This window comes from Barbus barbus (assembly GCF_936440315.1).
Source record: "Barbus barbus genome assembly, chromosome: 18".
In the NCBI taxonomy this organism is placed as follows: Eukaryota; Metazoa; Chordata; class Actinopteri; order Cypriniformes; family Cyprinidae; genus Barbus; species Barbus barbus.
The window spans coordinates 5,495,465-5,515,580 of record NC_136746.1 but is presented as its reverse complement, the minus strand read 5'-3'; the positions used below and the strand labels follow the sequence as shown (position 1 = coordinate 5,515,580).

The 20,116-nt window shown below is 37.1% G+C and overlaps 1 protein-coding gene across 1 annotated transcript in view; it reads right to left on the bottom strand.

Annotated features, from left to right (window-relative positions):
* LOC306884600 (ribosomal protein S6 kinase alpha-2-like) overlaps positions 1 to 19,907 on the bottom strand; it is a 56,745-nt gene extending 36,838 nt beyond the window's left edge. The window contains exons 1-3 of the mRNA XM_079440598.1: positions 19,566 to 19,907; positions 3,506 to 3,622; positions 2,104 to 2,185 (exon numbers count right to left, since the gene is read on the bottom strand). Of these exons, the coding sequence (XP_079296724.1) occupies positions 2,104 to 2,185; positions 3,506 to 3,622; positions 19,566 to 19,664 (298 nt within the window). The 5' untranslated portion in view covers positions 19,665 to 19,907. The remainder of the gene's footprint in view (positions 1 to 2,103; positions 2,186 to 3,505; positions 3,623 to 19,565) is intronic.
* Positions 19,908 to 20,116: the final 209 nt, after the last annotated feature.

The window sequence follows — 20,116 nt, the reverse complement described above, 5'->3', positions numbered from 1 at the left end:
CACAGCACAAAAGCCCAGTGCACATCTAACATTACTTCAACAATGTACCCAGAACTGAGGTTTAAATACACAAGGATGATAATCAACAGATGCAAAACTAATTAGGGGAAAGGGAAGTGGTGTGTGGCCAAGTATGGTGACCCATACCTGGAATTTGTGCTCTGCATTTAACCCATCCAAAGTGTACACACAGTAGTGAACATACACCCGGAGCAGTGGGCAGCCAATGCTGCAGCGCCCGGGGAGCAGTTGGGGGTTTGGTGCCTTGCTGAAGGGTCTCACCTCAGTCGTGGTATTGAGGGTGGAGAGAGTGTTGGTTATTCACTCCCCCCACCTACAATCCCTGCCGGACCTGAGACTCGAACCCACAACCTTCAGGTTACAAATCCAACTCTCTATCCATTAGGCCACGACTGCCCTATAATTAGAAACTATGGCAACAAACTACCAACTCAGGAAAAGTCTGTGACAAAGAAAACCATGACTAGAAGACAAACTGGGGTGTGTTTTCCAAAAGCATTGTTAGCTAACTATGGTCGTAAGTTCCATTTAACTATATTGGTAATGACAGAACTTGCGACCATAGTTGTTTTTGGGAAACACACTCCAGAACAAGAAAATGCCTGTGACATTTATATGGATTCCTACCAGATAATGGAAATTGGGTTGCATCTTCATGTGCATGTCAAAGTGGTTACTATAATTGCTTTAAATGTTTGCAGACAAACTAATGATTTGTCACCCTATTAATAAGTTGTGTGCTTGACAAATTTTATAGCTGCCTGCCATCTTGTAGCTCCCAAGATCCTAGTTTGGATGTGCAGATGTCTAAATGAGTGTTACATTACAGTGATTATTAAACATGGTTATTAAGAAAAGTTCGGATATGGGCATTGTACAGTAATTAGATATGCACCATATAAAACCACATGTGAATGGAAAAATATCAGATCTCATTATTTTTGCTGTTTACATGCATGCAAGATGATCTGAACTGTGCCCGATATGATTTATATTATTTTTAAAAGTCAGTGTTTACATGAATGACCTTTTCTTGATTCTGTAAATATTAATATATAGAAAAATGACAGACTTTACATTTAAACCTGCAGTACGTAATTACACTCCACTGGGTTAACTACAACCTAGTGCTGGGTAAAATATGGACAAACCCAAAAGCAATCTTGACCCAGTGGTTGGGTTAGGCTACTACCCAGAAGGTTGGGTTAAACATTTAACCCAACTGCAGGGTCAAAACAACCCAATTGCTGGGTTTGTCCATATTTCTCCCAGCACTGGGTTCTATTTAACACAGCATTTTTTTAGAGTGTACAAACCTTTGACAAGTCTGAAATCGAAAGCAGCACGTTGGATGCTTAATTCACACAGTGCATTACACTGAATGGTCTGTCTTAAGTAACAGCTGCAGCATTGCTGTGGTCTGACAGTGAGGTGCCACAGTTACCAATGCTGTTATTTTCATTCACATGTACACGAAAAACTTGCACAACCTCATCCGCCGAGAGCAAAGGCTTTAGGATGTAAACATGGTTACATTGAGCGAATAAGTTATGTGGGTTGTGAACAGGTTGTGACATAAACTACCTCTCCAAACTGAGCATTATGAATCACTATGATAACTACTGTTTTGTGTTTGTGTTTGTTGTGTAAAAACAAAAGCATGTATCACAAAAAAAAAAAAAGTGACAAGGAAAGTCAGTTTTCTGCTTAAGGCTTCAGGTTTATCTGCTTTGTTGGTTGTTTGAGATTAATTCATTGTCTTTCTTCCAGGGAAGCTATGCATCTGAAGCACGCAATAATGAAAAAATGTCACTCAGGAAAATTGCCTGGGTGTCTGAGTGGGACATTTTCCCCATGTTAAACAATTTGATGATTCAGATACTCCTTAAAAATCAACTAGAGAGCACTTCGGGCCTCCTAGCAGCTCAGTTATGACTCACAGGTTAGATGTAATGCTGCGGTGAAATTATAACTGCAGGTTTTACATCAGTGCATACTAGGGAAAGATTGACAAATGCAAAGCACACAAATTGTACAGTAGAAATCATAATTCAGAGCACATAATTTAAGCGTCAGTTTTACCTTTTAGTGTTGCTTTTTTTAAGACTTTCATGGCATAGAGTTGTCCTGTATCTGAACCTTTGACTTTTCTCACCAAGAACACCTGTAAAATAAAACGTAGGGTCAAAAACCCCCACAGTTTTCACACATCTTAGGACCTGTTTACATCTGATCACTTCATGTGTTTTTTTATCCTGATCTGATAGCTAAGACTGACATGCTTTTGAGACAGACTCAAATCCGATCACTCAAACAACTTCAGGAGGTGGTCTGAGACGCATTACAGATGAAACTGGTTGGAATGGTTGTTGAAACGCCATATGTACATTTTGAAAAAATAAATGTATAAGAGCGTCTAATATAGGCTTTATGACGTTATAGCCAGATATGACAGCAAGCTGACGTGCAAACTGACGCAAATGCAACTGAAAGTAAGTTGCAGATGCTAAACACACTCTCATCTTCATAAAAAGTAATAAGACTAGATTATTTAATCAGTGCTGATGCCACTCTCTCTCTTGTTGTGCTTTGATCTTGAGCTTAGCTGATGAGAAATCAAATGCAGCTCATATCTGTTGCATTCATTGATGTTTTTGATTGACTTTTCATTGAATTTCGGATTTGAAGATCGGGTTTATATTCGTTTTGTGAAAACACATTTATGTGGCCAAGTTTAAATGGAACCGATTTAACGAATCAGATAGCTATCCGATTACTAAAAACACACAAGTGACCAGGTGCAAACAAGAATGAATGATTGATTAATTTGAAATATTCTAAATGGGAAGGAATTCATTTAAATAGCTCAGAAGAGTCAACTCACAATTGATTTCAGTGGAATTTGTCATTAGGATGTTGCTAAGCTAACAATGCAGTAGGCTACTCAATTAAATAAAATACACAGCACACATAAACAATTTTCAGTAGTGAATGAATTTTAATTATATTTATAAATAGTTCTCTTGCTTTGGGTGCCATGGTGGATTTTTTTTTTTTTTAATTAAGATCATTACATTGCATTCTGGGATTGCCTTATCTGCTAAAAATAAATGTCATGCTATATACCTTAAATTTTCTCCAAAGGTATCTCTGATTATGCAGCCTACCTTACTGAATGGCCTTTGTGTTGATTATAATGTGCTGCCTGCATAAAACTTACTAGGTTTTACAACAGGTGGTTACTTTTTGTTTTGAGACAAGGGATAATCATTTAAAATTACATAATGTAAGTCCTGACTCTCTAAAGTTCAACTGAAGGGTTTAAAAGGATACCGAAAATGGTTTTACATCCATTACCCCAAACTCCACTTGCATTAACAAAATTACATCCAAACAAATGGCATATCTACTTTTAGCAATCGATGAGTCTGCATCACAGCACCACACAGAGAAAAAGTCAGACGCAGCATTTATATAAGCTCACCTTTCCGTAGGAGCCCTGACCCAGCACCTTGAGCAGCTGAAATTGTGATGGATCTGCTTTCTCAAAGCCCTCCTTCACATGATGGCTGATATCAAACTCCTTTAAGATGCTGTCATCCTGCAAAGGCAACAGATGGCACGGATCAGAGGGAAATAAACAAATGTTTTTTGCCATAAAGCTGTGTGTTTAAGCATATTTAGCGATATGATGCCAGCTGGAATTATGAATAACAGTAGTAAACAGGTCAAGGAAAAGGGTTCAGATGGTGTGATCATCAGTGTATGCATTTCATTGCAATATTAATTTACTCTGTGCCTTTTTACAACGCAAAAGTGAACAATATACAAACAGAATCACAGGTACTTTGAAATTGCAAAAAGCAGATCCGTGTGGAACCTGCAGGAAGCTCCACAGATTTCAGCAGAATTAGAAAACCTATCATTTACAAAGATCTACATGCCCTTGGTACTTGATTCTTTGTTTATCAAATAGTTTGGCTAATTTGATAATGCTCTAAACTACACACAAAAGTAAAGCATACACTGTTCAAGATGCAGACTTTAAGTGTGTAGTGCAGTACTAGCAGAATTAACTACACTAAAAAAGTGAAATTTCTATATTCAAATTTTATAATCGAAAATCATGGCTTTTGGTTTAAACCTGTTTTGTTCAGTTTGTCTAGAAGCAAATTACACTCTACAGAAAAAAAAAAGAAAATTTTGTTTAAACTATTTTGGTTTGACAACAGAGTATTACTGTGCAGAACATACACTCACCTAAAGGATTATTAGGAACACCATACTAATACTGTGTTTGACCCCCTTTCGCCTTCAGAACTGCCTTAATTCTACATGGCATTGATTCAACAAGGTGCTGAAAGCATTCTTTAGAAATGTTGGCCCATATTGATAGGATAGCATCTAGCAGTTGATGGAGATTTGTGGGATGCACATCCAGGGCACAAAGCTCCCGTTCCATCACATCCCAAAGATGCTCTATTGGGTTGAGATCTGGTGACTGTGGGGGCCATTTTAGTACAGTGAACTCATTGTCATGTTCAAGAAACCAATTTGAAATGATTCGAGCTTTGTGACATGGTGCATTATCCTGCTGGAAGTAGCCATCAGAGGATGGGTACATGGTGGTCATAAAGGGATGGACATGGTCAGAAACAATGCTCAGGTAGGCCGTGGCATTTAAACGATGCCCAATTGGCACTAAGGGGCCTAAAGTGTGCCAAGAAAACATCCCCCACACCATTACACCACCACCACCAGCCTGCACAGTGGTAACAAGACATGATGGATCCATGTTCTCATTCTGTTTACGCCAAATTCTGACTCTACCATCTGAATGTCTCAACAGAAATCGAGACTCATCAGACCAGGCAACATTTTTCCAGTCTTCAACCGTCCAATTTTGGTGAGCTCGTGCAAATTGTAGCCTCTTTTTCCTATTTGTAGTGGAGATGAGTGGTACCCGGTGGGGTCTTCTGCTGTTGTAGCCCATCCGCCTCAAGGTTGTGCGTGTTGTGGCTTCACAAATGCTTTGCTGCATACCTCGGTTGTAACGAGTGGTTATTTCAGTCAAAGTTGCTCTTCTATCAGCTTGAATCAGTCGGCCCATTCTCCTCTGACCTCTAGCATCAACAAGGCATTTTCGCCCACAGGACTGCCGCATACTGGATGTTTTTCCCTTTTCACACCATTCTTTGTAAACCCTAGAAATGGTTGTGCGTGAAAATCCCAGTAACTGAGCAGATTGTGAAATACTCAGACCGGCCCGTCTGGCACCAACAACCATGCCACGCTCAAAATTGCTTAAATCACCTTTCTTTCCCATTCTGACATTCAGTTTGGAGTTCAGGAGATTGTCTTGACCAGGACCACACCCCTAAATGCATTGAAGCAACTGCCATGTGATTGGTTGATTAGATAATTGCATTAATGAGAAATTGAACAGGTGTTCCTAATAATCCTTTAGGTGAGTGTATACTGTCTAGCTTTACTTAAAAAATTTGAATACTTAACAGAACATATAAAACATATTACACAGACGTTACACAGCTACAAATTGCTCATTACAATGAGTATGCAGACTGCAGTCGTGCAGAAGTTGTTCTTCACTCTGATAGTCTTAGATTTAATGACATGATATCACTTTCCTGAAGGCTGAAGGGCAGAAGAGTTTATGCCGATTAGGATCTTGAATAATGGATTGAGCTTTTCTTTTAGCGGCGGATGATGTGGATCAGTTAATGGCAGATCTTATCCTATGATCCTAGGCATTTAAGACTAGCATTTTGAGAAAACTTTGCAAATTTTAAGGTTCTCTATTTTCTAAATGCATTTTATAGATTTTATTGCGAATGATTCAGTGTATTTGTTCTTGTGACTTCTTAATTTCTCAGAATTTTTTATCAGCCTCCATTTCTGAAATGGCCACATCTCAAAATCCAAGCAACAATCGATGCATGTAACCTAATCCCACTCCCAGCCCTACATTTTATTCTTTTCTGATAGTCTGTTTATTACACTCAGATGTACAGTATGTCTATTCAGCACATTTTTCCTTGAACTTGATACAGAAAATGTAGCTAAAGTCTGCAGATTTTGTCTGGGCTTTGTGAAAAGGTATAAAATTGCGTAGAGTACAATAGCGTTAGGGATATTCTGTTCATAAACCACATAAGCAAATATATCTGAATCAATTTGGAGAAGAAAAAAAAACAGTAGAAATATTATAATAGAATTTAAAGTATAAATCATGCATGACATCTTTATCAGTTAGAAATAGCTCATTAAAGTAAGACACTTTACAGTGTACAAGCAGTGTTAAATATCATGTTCATGTTTTATTTTTAGTATAAAAGTAATAAGCAGGTTGTGATTTATCCAAAGTGATTTACAGTATAATTATAGTGATAGTCTACCTGGCACAATCTGAGGTTAGATGCGCGCACACACACACACACACACACACAGTCTGGTCAGCTATCCTTGTAGGGACTCTCCCTAGGCGTAATGGTTTTTATACTGTACAAACCGTATTTTCTATTGCCCTACATCTAAACCTGCCCCTTACAGGATACTTTGTGCATATTTACTTTCTCAAAGCTTTTGTACCCATGGGGACCTCAATTTAGGTCCCCACCGTGACACGAGTCCCCATAAGTCTGTGTGTATTCAGGTTTAAGTCCCCACCAGGATATATAAACCTGTACACACACACACACACACACACACACACTGTTCACAATTTAAATTATCATTAACATGTATTTTATTTAAATAAATGTTGAGGAGTTCATCAGTAAAAAACACATACAGTACAATTGCTCCGAGGTAACTTAATAAAAATGAATACAAATATAACAGTAAACACTGTAAAAATGCTATGGTAAAATTCCTTTACTCTGTAAAACTGTGCCAGACATTTCATGTTGTTTTACATTAAAACAGTTTTTGGAAGTGAAAAAGAAAAATCACATTTGATGTTTATTTTATTGAAATAACTATGCTTCTTCTAGTTTGTTTTCATATTATTTATGTACATTAGGGTTTTGTTACGTGTTTTTGCATTATTTTAGTGTCATGATTATTACCATGACGGTGTTTTGTGTGTATGACATTGTGCACCTTTTAGATATTATTTACCTCAGCTTGTGTCATTTTTTTAGTCGATGTCAAAAACATTATACATATACATATTTACATATTTTTAAATGTTGCTGCTGTATTTCTTATGGTAAAGTTCTGGCAACCACAGCTGCTGTTTTCACGCAAGTTAATTATACACTATATTGCCAAAAGTATTGGGTCACCCCCTTCTAATAAACATGTTTGGTGTTTGGTGATGAGTTTTTGGCTCAAGGTCTGTATATAAAGTCACACCAGAGGAGTTCAGCTGGGATCAGGACTTGTCTTTCTGCAGACCAGTCAAGTTCTTCCACACTGACTCAATCAATCATGTCTTTTTGAACCGTGTCTTATACACAGAGACACTGTCATGTTAGAATAGAAAAGAGTCCTGTCCAAACTGTTGCTATAAAATTAGAAGCACACAATTCCCTAGAATAACATTATATGCTTAAGATTTGTACTCATAGAAATTACTAAAGTAGTCAAACATGTTCATTAGAAGGGGGTGACCCAATACTTTTGGCAATATAGTGTATATATTCAACTTTCACCACTTTATGGGTACATTTTATTGCAAATAACAGAAATCTCCAATTTAATTCTGTTCTGTACTAAGTAACAGTAACCAAGGAGTATATTGAAGGGTCAGTTATGTTCCAAATGCAGTCATCTCCCAATAACAGCCCACTCTCTCTCTCTCTGTGGGTCTGTGCCAGGTGCCCCGGCAGTGAGGCTGGGTGCCTGCAGAGGGGACAGTCTGGACTGCCACGCTGTAGAAATGTGCCTGTGAACTCAAACGCTGAGCACAGCTGAATAGTGCACCAGTGCTGGGACTGACACAGCTCAGAGGCACAGCTTAAACCAGCTTATGGCACGCCACGAATAAATAAATTTGCAGCTGCGTTGCATAACCACAGTCCAGTCCGGGCTGCTCCTGTGACGTGATGATGAGTACACTGAGGATATACAATCTTCAACCTCAGCACTGACGACTGATTAACAATTCTGGCAGCTCCTGTTGAGCTGTGCATATAAAAGCCAAGGAAAAGAGCCTCATGACAACTCATCATGATCGTCAGCAGAATGTGATGATTAGTTATAAAATCTGCTTTGGTGATGTGATAATTCACTTTTGGATCTTGGGGATGGAAATGATACAGCAGAAACTGGGGCTAGTTGTCACATGGGAAAGTTTAAGAGTTGAGAATTGTATAAACGTGACATCTACAGGTCCTTCTCAAAAAATTAGCATATTGTGATAAAGTTCATTATTTTCTGTAATGTACTGATAAACATTAGACTTTCATATATTTTAGATTCAACACAACTGAAGTAGTTCAAGCCTTTTATTGTTTTAATATTGATGATTTTGGCATACAGCTCATGAAAACCCAAAATTCCTCTCTCAAAAAATTAGCATATTTCATCCGACCAATAAAAGAATGGCCATTATGTTCATTTATGCACTCAATACTTGGTCGGGAATCCTTTTGCAGAAATGACTGCTTCAATGCGGCGTGGCATGGAGGCAATCAGCCTGTGGCACTGCTGAGGTGTTATGGAGGCCCAGGATGCTTCGATAGCGGCCTTAAGCTCATCCAGAGTGTTGGGTCTTGCGTCTCTCAACTTTCTCTTCACAATATCCCACAGATTCTCTATGGGGTTCAGGTCAGGAGAGTTGGCAGGCCAATTGAGCACAGTAATACCATGGTCAGTAAACCATTTACCAGTGGTTTTGGCACTGTGAGCAGGTGCCAGGTCGTGCTGAAAAATGAAATCTTCATCTCCATAAAGCTTTTCAGCAGATGGAAGCATGAAGTGCTCCAAAATCTCCTGATAGCTAGCTGCATTGACCCTGCCCTTGATAAAACACAGTGGACCAACACCAGCATCACTGACTGTGGGTACTTGACACTGGACTTCAGGCATTTTGGCATTTCCCTCTCCCCAGTCTTCCTCCAGACTCTGGCACCTTGATTTCCGAATGACATGCAAAATTTGCTTTCATCCGAAAAAAGTACTTTGGACCACTGAGCAACAGTCCAGTGCTGCTTCTCTGTAGCCCAGGTCAGGCGCTTCTGCCGCTGTTTCTGGTTCAAAAGTGGCTTGACCTGGGGAATGCGGCACCTGTAGCCCATTTCCTGCACACGCCTGTACACGGTGGCTCTGGATGTTTCTACTCCAGACTCAGTCCACTGCTTCCGCAGGTCCCCCAAGGTCTGGAATCGGTCCTTCTCCACAATCTTCCTCAGGGTCCGGTCACCTCTTCTCGTTGTGCTGCGTTTTCTGCCACACTTTTTCCTTCCCACAGACTTCCCACTGAGGTGCCTTGATACAGCACTCTGGGAACAGCCTATTCGTTCAGAAATTTCTTTCTGTGTCTTACCCTCTTGCTTGAGGGTGTCAATGATGGCCTTCTGGACAGCAGTCAGGTCGGCAGTCTTACCCATGATTGCGGTTTTGAGTAATGAACCAGGCTGGGAGTTTTTAAAAGCCTCAGGAATCTTTTGCAGGTGTTTAGAGTTAATTAGTTGATTCAGATGATTAGGTTAATAGCTCGTTTAGAGAACCTTTTCATGATATGCTAATTTTTTGAGATAGGAATTTTGGGTTTTCATGAGCTGTATGCCAAAATCATCAATATTAAAACAATAAAAGGCTTGAACTACTTCAGTTGTGTTGTAATGAATCTAAAATATATGAAAGTCTAATGTTTATCAGTACATTGCAGAAAATAATGAACTTTATCACAATATGCTAATTTTTTGAGAATGACCTGTATATATGACCAAATTTGAGAAATATACTCATCTTGAGAAATATTTAGTGTGACAACTAGTCCTGAACTCTTATAGGCTGAATTCAATTTAAGTGCAAGGAAATGATCTACAAAGATTGATTTTGAATTTCTCACTTCTAAAGAGAAAATAAATAATAAAAAAAACTCCTACTTGTCAACAAACCAAACAGGCTTTTCAATTTTGTTTTCAATTTAGGATTTGGTCTGAGTGGTTCCATTTCAGACTCATCTCACAAAAGAATTTTATTTTGATTGCACGAAAGCTGTGCAACTGCAATCAAAAACAAACAGATACTAAATTCATTTCATTTTGCTCAACAGAGGGTCAATACAAACCCACTGTGAATTGTATGACATCATAATCACTCCTCACGGGAAGTCTGTTTCAAATGAAAAGCAGCAATTATGCAGCTTTCTAAGATAATTACTTTTGGCCAAATTCACATTTACTGAGTGACAGCGTGTTTTATTTTGTTTTATATGTACTCACTACAAAACATTACTGATAAGAAATAGTTATAACTGATGATGGTTTCGCACACTATGTATGTGTCATCTCTGTATCTTTATGTTTAAAAAAAAAAACATTTCCTTATTTAACAGAAAAAGTTACATGAAACTAAAGGGATGTAAATTCCAGTTAACTTATTATCTAATTTTTATATTGATAATGTTTTTTATATTATTATTTGTTATTCTTAAGTCACTTTTGAAGTGTTTCTAGTTGGGTGGCTGTGATGGATGTAAATGTTATGTTTTTGTTTTTTTTTCTTCCAGTAAAAGTTACATGAACCCGAAAGGATTTTAATCCATTTAAAGGGGTCATATGATGCTTTTTTTAAAGATCATTATTTTGTGTAGTTGGTGTAACAGAATATGTTGAGATGTTTTATTGTTCAAAAAACATTATTTTTCAAATACTGTACATTATTGTAGGTCCTCTATGCCCCGCCTCTCTCAAACGCTTCATTTTCTACAAAGCCCCGCCTTCCAACAAGTGCAGTCTGCTCTGATTGGCCAGCTGACACAGTGCATTGTGATTGGCCGAACACCACAAGCCACGTCAGAAATGTAACACCTCTTTCCATAATCGCCAGCTTCAGCTTTCAAAATTATAGTAAAAAAAACAGTAAATAATGTCATTAGCTTTACCATCAGTTCAAGCCCGAGCGGGGAACAGAGTCGAGTGACAGACACAGTGATGAAGCTCGTATGTGTTTGCATTGTGTGACCGTTTCTCCCTCTCTCACACACACACACACACAAAGACACAAACAAACGACGCTAAACTTCTGATGCTATTTTCAGCTGAAACATACTTCCTTTACATGCAACTATGGCTCATTTTGGAAAGGCTTGAAAATTAAAGTGATATGAATAAATCACATACTCAGTGGGACCAGATGGTAAACACTGTAGATCAGAACCCTGTCTAAACACATCACTGGATATCAACAGCATGATGAAAGTGAGCTGCATTTGAGATCTGATGGGTTGCTTGATGGCTTAGATTTTTTTTTTTTACTGCAGAAGACTGCGGCAGGACTGCTGTGATGGTACTGTTATCTAAAGATGGATCTTGAAATACGGCACAGTGTGGTATAGTAATATCATAGATGCTCTACACCAACCTACACACTAGACCAGCTTCTGTCTGTGCGTGAGAGCTCATAAGCTGTTACAAAGAGCACGTAAACTCACTTTATTAAATAAGAATAGTCCTACAGCACAAGCAACACAGTATGACATTGCTATAACAAGCCATAAACACACATATCCAGTGATCACTGATTTATGCTCACCATAATTCAAATTTGACCAATTTTCAATAAAGACAGACCTGTGAGCTACAAGGTTGATAGTCAACGGTATATGTGAACCTGGGCCACAAAATCAGTCATAAGGGTCAATTTCTCAAAATTGAGATTTATACATCATCTAAAAGCTAAATAAATAAGCTTTCCATTGATATATGGTTTGTTTGTTAGGATAGGACAATATTTGGCCGAGAAACAACTATTTGGAAATCTAGAATCTGAGGGTGCAAAAAATCTAAATATTGAGAAAATCACCTTTAAAGTTGTCCAAATGAAGTCCTTAGCAATGCATATTACTAATATTACTAACTTTTGATATATTTACAGTAGGACATTTACAAAATATCTTCATGGTACATGATCTTTACTTAATATCTTAATGATTTTTGGCATAAAAGCAAAATCAATAATTTTGCCCCACACAATGTATTTTTGGCTATTGCTACAAATATACCCCAGAGACTTAAGACTGATTTTGTGGTCACATATGCTTTTGCTGAAAGCAACCCGCATACATTTTATTCTGTTTTTTTTCATTTTTTTAATAATGCTTCTCAAAAGCAGAGTTCCTGGTGAAAAACTACATTACCCATGATCCTGCACAGAAATGACCAACAATCAGAGAATGGTGACAAGCAAAGTGCATCAAAAGCTGAAAAAAGTGCACTTTTGGACTCTACTTGCCCAGAATGACATTTATTAATATTAACTAGATTTCTACCTTTTCTAATGAAAAGTCTTCAGTGTAAAAGCTCAATTTCACTTCAAAATTAAGTAGCCACTGCACTGTTTTCAGTCAATACATCACTGTAAGATCCTTGCACTCAGACAGATTAGAGCTTTTATTGTCCACTAAGCACTCTATTATTTCACATTATTTTTTATAATATAATTCCCAGTAGTTCTTGGCATGTACATATTTTTCAGAAGGTAATTACCTGCCGTTTGAAAACAAATGCATGTGTCATAATAAAATCTATAGTATCTTTGCAAATCTGACACGTGACAATCTGGACAGCGTTACATAACCCGATATGGATACAGATCCCTGTATAGAAATTAATACCTGGACTTTAGCTAAGATTTGACTTCAGCTCTTGCATAAGTAGATTAGCCATATGATGAATTGTTAATAAACTTAACATGCGTCACATTATAGAGGAAACTAAACGTAACCCTGAATACAGAATGATGAGAGCAGTATTACATGGCTTCCTTTACAAAAAAAGGATTACTGAAATACTGAGCATACGATATGGCAATAGCTACCTGGTATCATGAACAATTCATTTTAAATAAAGAAATAAATCTTTATTTTTTATCAGGCCAGTATACATGTCTAGTACAACAACAAGGAGAGAAAAAATTCTACATTTTCCTTTGTAAACGGATGCATAGTCATTTGTGACCTTTATATTCTCATCTCATTAGCTATTCATGTCTGTATTTCTTTGATCCTGTAAACACAGATAAAAATGTTATTACCATAGCAGAACAATGACATTTGGTTTATGCAAAAATATTGCTTTGTTTCTGCTACCTATGAGAACTGTGAGGCATTGTAGATTTCATAGCGACTCAATTAACGGCTCTGTATTTGTAATATCTACGTATAAACAATGAGACTGAATAGGTCAGATCAAGATCTCAAAATCTGAATGGAAAATAAGAGGTTAAATAATCATGCCTTTGAGGGCTAGTTATCACCCTCATGCTGTTCTGAACTTGCAGTTGCCATTCTTCTCCTTTTTTACCTCAGATAAATGGTTTTTAGCATTCAGTCTTCAGAGACAAATAGTTCACTACACTCTTCTGCCTACGCTATCTGTGTATACTAATTTACTGAAATTGAAGGGTTGATATTTGAGGTGTTTTTGTAGCTGAAATGGTCTGATGGGAACCACATGAGGCACATCAGAGATTGAGCCTTTTCTTGATTGCTTAATATAGTCTCAGGTGTCTCCTAGCATGAAAAAAAAAAATACTAATAATTATTGCATAAACTCCTGTAGATTAAAAACGATTCTCATGGATTCACTGATCTAGGATGATTTAGCTGGATAAACACCTGCCTGGTCAGCCTACTCTGTCTGGAAAGTTTGATATAAGAAAAAAGGTATTATAATATATATAATATATAAATAAGGTATATAAATATATATTTTTCTTTGTGTGTACAAACAGAGCATTCAATTTTCTATTAAAACAAAGTTGACCACAGACCGTGAAGGAATAGTTCAGCCAAAAATGAAATTTTACTTAACATTTTGATTTTCAAATCACCCTGAGGTCAAGATTCTGAGTTTGTTTCTTCGTGAGAACAGATTTGGAGAAATGTAGCATTACACTGCATTGCAGTGAATGGGTGCCGTCAGAATGAGAGTCCAAACAGTTAATAAAAACATCACAATAATCCACACCACTCCAGTCCATCAGTTACTGTTAGCTTCATGTTTGTAAAAAACTAATTTATCATTAAGACGTCTTCTTCAAACCATAATGATGTTTACTAGCTCCAGTGAGGAAGTCCAGTACCTGTTTTTATATGTTTTATACACATGTTGTTTAGAAATGTTTTTATTGTAAACTGTGCTTGAACAGCACATACTTCTCTCCTGATTCAGATAAGATGACTTTTTCAATAGAATAAGCAATATTATGAATAGAGGACTCATATTTTAGCCAGAACCAACATTTTGAAGATAAAAAATGCCCTATTATGGATTTTTGAAAATGACCGGGGACAGGAACCTAATTAAAGAAAAACATAATTACAAGTGACTCTGTGTATTGTAAATAATATAATGGACATATTTTTAAAACAATTGTGTAAGTAGTAAAACAAAATAAACGCAAAAAAAGCGTTTTAAGTTCAGAAAAGTTCAGGTCCATTGCCTCCTTTCCACTTTAATCGATACACACACGAGCTCGGTAAGGAGAGAGTAAAGTTCTTCAGTAGTTACTTGTAAGTAACTCCGGCTGTCAAGGCTATTTTACTCTATATATATATACATTGTGTGAAATGATTCTTTCTATTTAATACAGATGATGCTGGATCATTAATAAATTAGTCATGACAAAAAATGATATCCGATGTATTTTTCTGTGAGCGATTATAAGGTTACCAAGCTTAATTCCGTAGCTTGTCACCCACTATAACTAACACGGCAATAAGCCTGAACTGATATTAGGCAAATATTGTAGACCTACCGATGTGTTGGGTTTTGCTCAATATGATGTTAAGTGGCAAGTCCTCAGTCCTAGATGAAACCGAAATACTATGTGGAGGACACTAAATAATATATATATATTTAATTAGATCGCGTGGTGAACAATATGAACTGAACTCATATTTAAACACGGTCTCTATGCTATACACATGCTGTGTACACATATCTATCTGTACAAGTACAATTCTGGCTGTATTTTTTGTATTATTATTATTAATAAAACCACAACATGATTGCTTTTGCCAAACCTGATGACTTCAAAGCTAAGCTTAATGATGGGGCTGTGCTAGCACTAACTAAATTACTCCAGCCATTTGATTTCCCAGGCTGTGTTATATGCTGACTATACTGATCACTTGTGTTTAAATACGATCAGCTCTCCAGGGTTATGTGACCGCAGACTGTCTTTATCTGCAGTAAAGGTTGCCGAGACCTTCTCAAAACACTGTGAGCGAGCATCTAAACTCATAATGCTCAGAATTACTGACATTTCAAATCCAGAGTTAATACACAAATGTATTACGGTGGTAGAAAATGCCTTTTGTACACAGTGGGACTTTATTATAGCCTAAGGATCATAACCTGAAGCAGATGAATGAAGGACATCTATTTCTGCTTCTCTGGACTCAATGTGTCAGACATTTAGAGCTAAACATGACTTGACCATGTTTGCATGCACATAAAAATTTGGTCATATTCATATTCTGTATGTGTCCTGTAAATGCATAAACCTGATCAACATAACTTGATTAATCCTCTACAAAATATGAAATCAACTGATAATAGGCCCTTTTCACAGACTGTGATGTTTCAGCAGTCATCAAAAACATATTTGTTTCCTTATTTTATTTATTTTTTCCTTACATATTTGTTTCCATGAGAAAGTTGTAAAAACACTCTTGTGAAGTTTTTCTTTTGCTATTTGAGCAAAATGTAAATGCGTATGTATGTGTATATGTATGTGACCCTGGACCACAAAACCAGTCATAAGGGTCAATTTTTCAAAATTGAGATTTATCCATCACCTGAAAGCTGAATAAATAAGCTTTCCATTGATGCATGGTTTGTTAGGATAGGGCAATATTTGGCCGAGATACAACTATTTGAAAATCTGGAATCTGAGGGTGCAAAAAAATCTAAATATTGAGAAAATCACCTTTAAAATTGTTCAAAGTTCTTAAGCAATGCATATTACTATCAAAAATGAAGTTTTGATATATTTACGGTAGGAAATTTACAAAGTATCTTCACGGAACATGACCTTTATTTAATATCCTAATGATTTTTGGCATAAAAGAAAATCAATAATTTTGACCCACACAATGTATTGTTGGCTATTGCTACAAATATACCCCAGAGACTTAAGACTGCTTTTGTGGTCCAGGGTCACATATTTGACATAGTCTCCCATTATTATTACTACCCAACTACGACGACTTCCGCTTCTGAGAAACCCGGAAATGTGAAAAGGGTCCATATGCTTGTATTAATCTGAATTCTGCATCATGTAAACTGCTTATCTAAACATGTTTTTTTTTCTGTGTCTGTCCAAACAAAAGCAATTTCTGCTATGAGACATGGAGAGTTTTGAAAACATCTATCGAAGAAACATATTTTTGGGCAGATTTTCGTTAGATTTTAATATATTTATATACAGACTAATGTCTCACACTCCAATTCATTATGCAGTTGCCAGGAATACATTTGAGAAATAATGAGTTCATTTAATTTGTAAATAATGAGTTCATTTAATTACGGGGGAAGTCGTGGCCTAATGGTTAGAGAGTCGGACTCGTAATCGAAAGGTTGCGGGTTCGAGTCCCCGGCCGGCAGGAATTGTAGGTGGGGGGAGTGAATGTACAGCGCTCTCTCCACCCTCAATACCACGACTGAGGTGCCCTTGAGCAAGACACCGAACCCCCAACTGCTCCCCGGGCGCTGCAGCACGGCTGCCCACTGCTCCGGGTGTGTGTTCACGGTGTGTGTGTGTGCGTGTGTGCATTTGTTCACTACTCACTGCTGTGTGTGTGCACTTGGATGGGTTAAACGCAGAGTATGGGTATTAATACTTGACAAAAGTAAAAAAAAAAAAAAAAATTACTGTCTGGAATTAATAAACATTGTGCAATGTTTATCATTTCAACAGTGAAATGATAAGAAGGCATAATAGTGGGGAAAGAATGCATGTGCGATATTTGGAATAGATTTGGAATAGGTTTTGGAATAGGCAGACCTTAAAGCACACATCTTTTCTGAATAAACATCAAATATGGATCTTAATGACAATGGTGTAGGCTAAATGTGGTCATTTAGTTTGTATAGAGTACAGTACATGCAGTACTTTGCTAATCTAAAAACCAACAGCATATGGATTTCCAATATTTCAATACAGTTTTGGCAACTGAATATTCCATGACCCATCATTTCAAAAGGCTGTGGAGAGTTTTGTCAGGTTCAGTGGTGCATGGAGCTTTAAACCATCAGAAATTAATTTCTAACAACAGTAGCAACATTTTGCTGCTTAACACTGAAAAAGAAAGCCTTTCCTTAAATATTGCATAAAGAAAAAGTTCATTTAAGCCATAAAGAAACAAAAACTAACAAGCGCTTAAATTACAAGCAAGTATACACACAAAGTTTTCCACGAGACGCTAAACTGAACACAATTTCTAACAGAACCTATGGCCTGTTTCATAAAACAAGTTTACCAAATAAGCCAGGTTTATTTCAGTTAGTCTGACTTGTTGTCAATTGATTTGGTTCAAAATAAGTCAGGCTAACTGAAATAAGCCTGGCATGTTTGGTAAACGTGCTTTATGAAACAGCCCCCCCCCACTAGCCTGAATGGGCTCTATCGTCGTCATTCCAGACACACACATCAGTTTAGTGTACAGGTATCAGAAACAACAGACATAAAAGTAGGGTGCATTTCTTCATCCAGTGGACATCAGGGCAAAGGCACAGATGCTTCATGGAATGCAACTCTTTCGAGGCCTTAACTATTAATACTGAGAGACAGGTATGTCAGGTTTGATCATTGTTGCCAGCAGACATTTGAGGGTTCAGCAAAAACAACACAGGACTGAATGACGAAGGGTCCACAGCTGTTAGAAATCTAACCAGGACACGCTGTTGGTGTGTCTAGATTGCACTGCTTCTGATGAGAATCATACATGCAGTTGTTCAAAAATTGTATAATACTAATTAAATAACATTTATAACAGTAGCTCAATCTTGAGCCTAATACTTATAAAGTTATGCATTATACTACTAAAAACATTCTGGAGTAAATACTGGATGTTGTGGCTGGAAGAACTGGCAGAATTATAAAAATGCAGTGACATTGTTAAAGGCATAATGTAATATCATTTTGATGAGTATATTGTAAAGTTTCTAATAGTAAATGCAAATGTATCATACAGTATAATGTCAGTAGACTTACTTACTTCAGCTATTAAAATCTTCTTTTCTTCTTTACTGTAAAATGTGACAAACTCTCCAGCAATTGTGGGCAACAATAAAATTAAAATGAATAATTAGTGTAGATTGTAGATAATAATTAGAGTGTAGAGTTTTGCCCAGTGCCCACACAGAGACAAACACCATCAAGAGTAAATGCAACATATGTAACTCTAACTCTCAAAAAAACATATATATATATATGGAGAGTTAATTTGCAAAAACAGATAACTCTGTTTTTAACCATTTTCAAAAATCAAGTTTTTTCATTGTGCATTCAGTTAATCTCAATCAAACTGCAGTTAGGTTATTTTGATTAGGTTAAAAAAAATAACTAACAAATACATCTAACTAATAATAATAAATAAAAGAAAACACACAATAAAAAAACATGATTTTTGACTGCATTTTTCTTTTTGCAAATAAACTCTCCATATATTTATTTATTTATTTTTTCAAATATACAGCATAACGAATGTGGTGGATTATGTGCAGTACATTTATGCTGTTTTTACCTAATAAAATTAGGTTTAATTTTGAATTAACCGAATTTTTACTGTTTGCACCTTTGTTTTTGTTTGTTTGTTTGTTTGTTTGTTTTTGCAGTGTCAGTGTCAAGTCCCAATCAAACTATAGGATCCCAAAAGCTATATAACCAGTATAAAAATATAAAGAAACTCTTTTAAAACTCTTACAGCTTTGTTAAATTCTCCTGCTGCAGTTAACCTGATACAAGATACACAACATACAAAAGGAAACAATAAATACTGTAAGAACCGCACTGGGATGTTAGTGATTAGATTCTTTGATCCCATTAGGATCCTTCAGGATGGGTTCCAAATTATGGGGAATTCTCTAGGCTACACATTCCTATAGGCTAGCCTGCTTTTCTTTGACTAGTTCAGACTATTTCAAACCAAAACCTATGAGAAATCTAATCGAAAATGCAATGCTTGTTTGAAATATTTGCCTTTGCGTTTTCACATTTCGCACTTCATCGCAACTTTACATCGCAACCGTCAGATTTCGACATTGTTGACAGGCACTCCACATATGTAATTCAAGACACGAGACACACAGGTTGGTAAACGAAGCAAATAAAGTGATACCCACCTCTAGTTTGCATAAACTCGAGCTTTTGGATCGCGACTTTCCGCGCAGGTACACCGAAAACCATCTTCTCACCGTAAATTTGCGCATGTTCGTATCCATTGTCCCGGCTCGCCTGATACTATCCTCAAATGACAATTTATCTGTCCAGCGTTTAAATCCAGATCAGCACAACAGTGGGGATTTACAGTCGCCTCCCCTCCACTAATCCATAATGCTCCCTTATGAGGGGGAGGCCATGACAGAGCCAAACATGCGTGTTCTGGGATGTTTGCTCGCTGTAGTTCAGAGATGACTGGAGCTGTCCTCCTCAGAACCACCTTCGCCTCACACTCATGCTGTACTGAAGAACCCACCCCAAACACCGAGCTCCTTAAAGCTGAAGGGTGTCATTTTTTCGATGTTAAATTAATTTGTTCTATCTCAACTAAATATGCTGAGGGGACTATTAGTAAGCCATTCATATGTTAATGCGCCTGAAAAAAAAAAAATGTTGTGGCTCTATGGTGCTATGCAAACAATGCTCTGATTGTTGGCTCAGCATTGAGTGATTT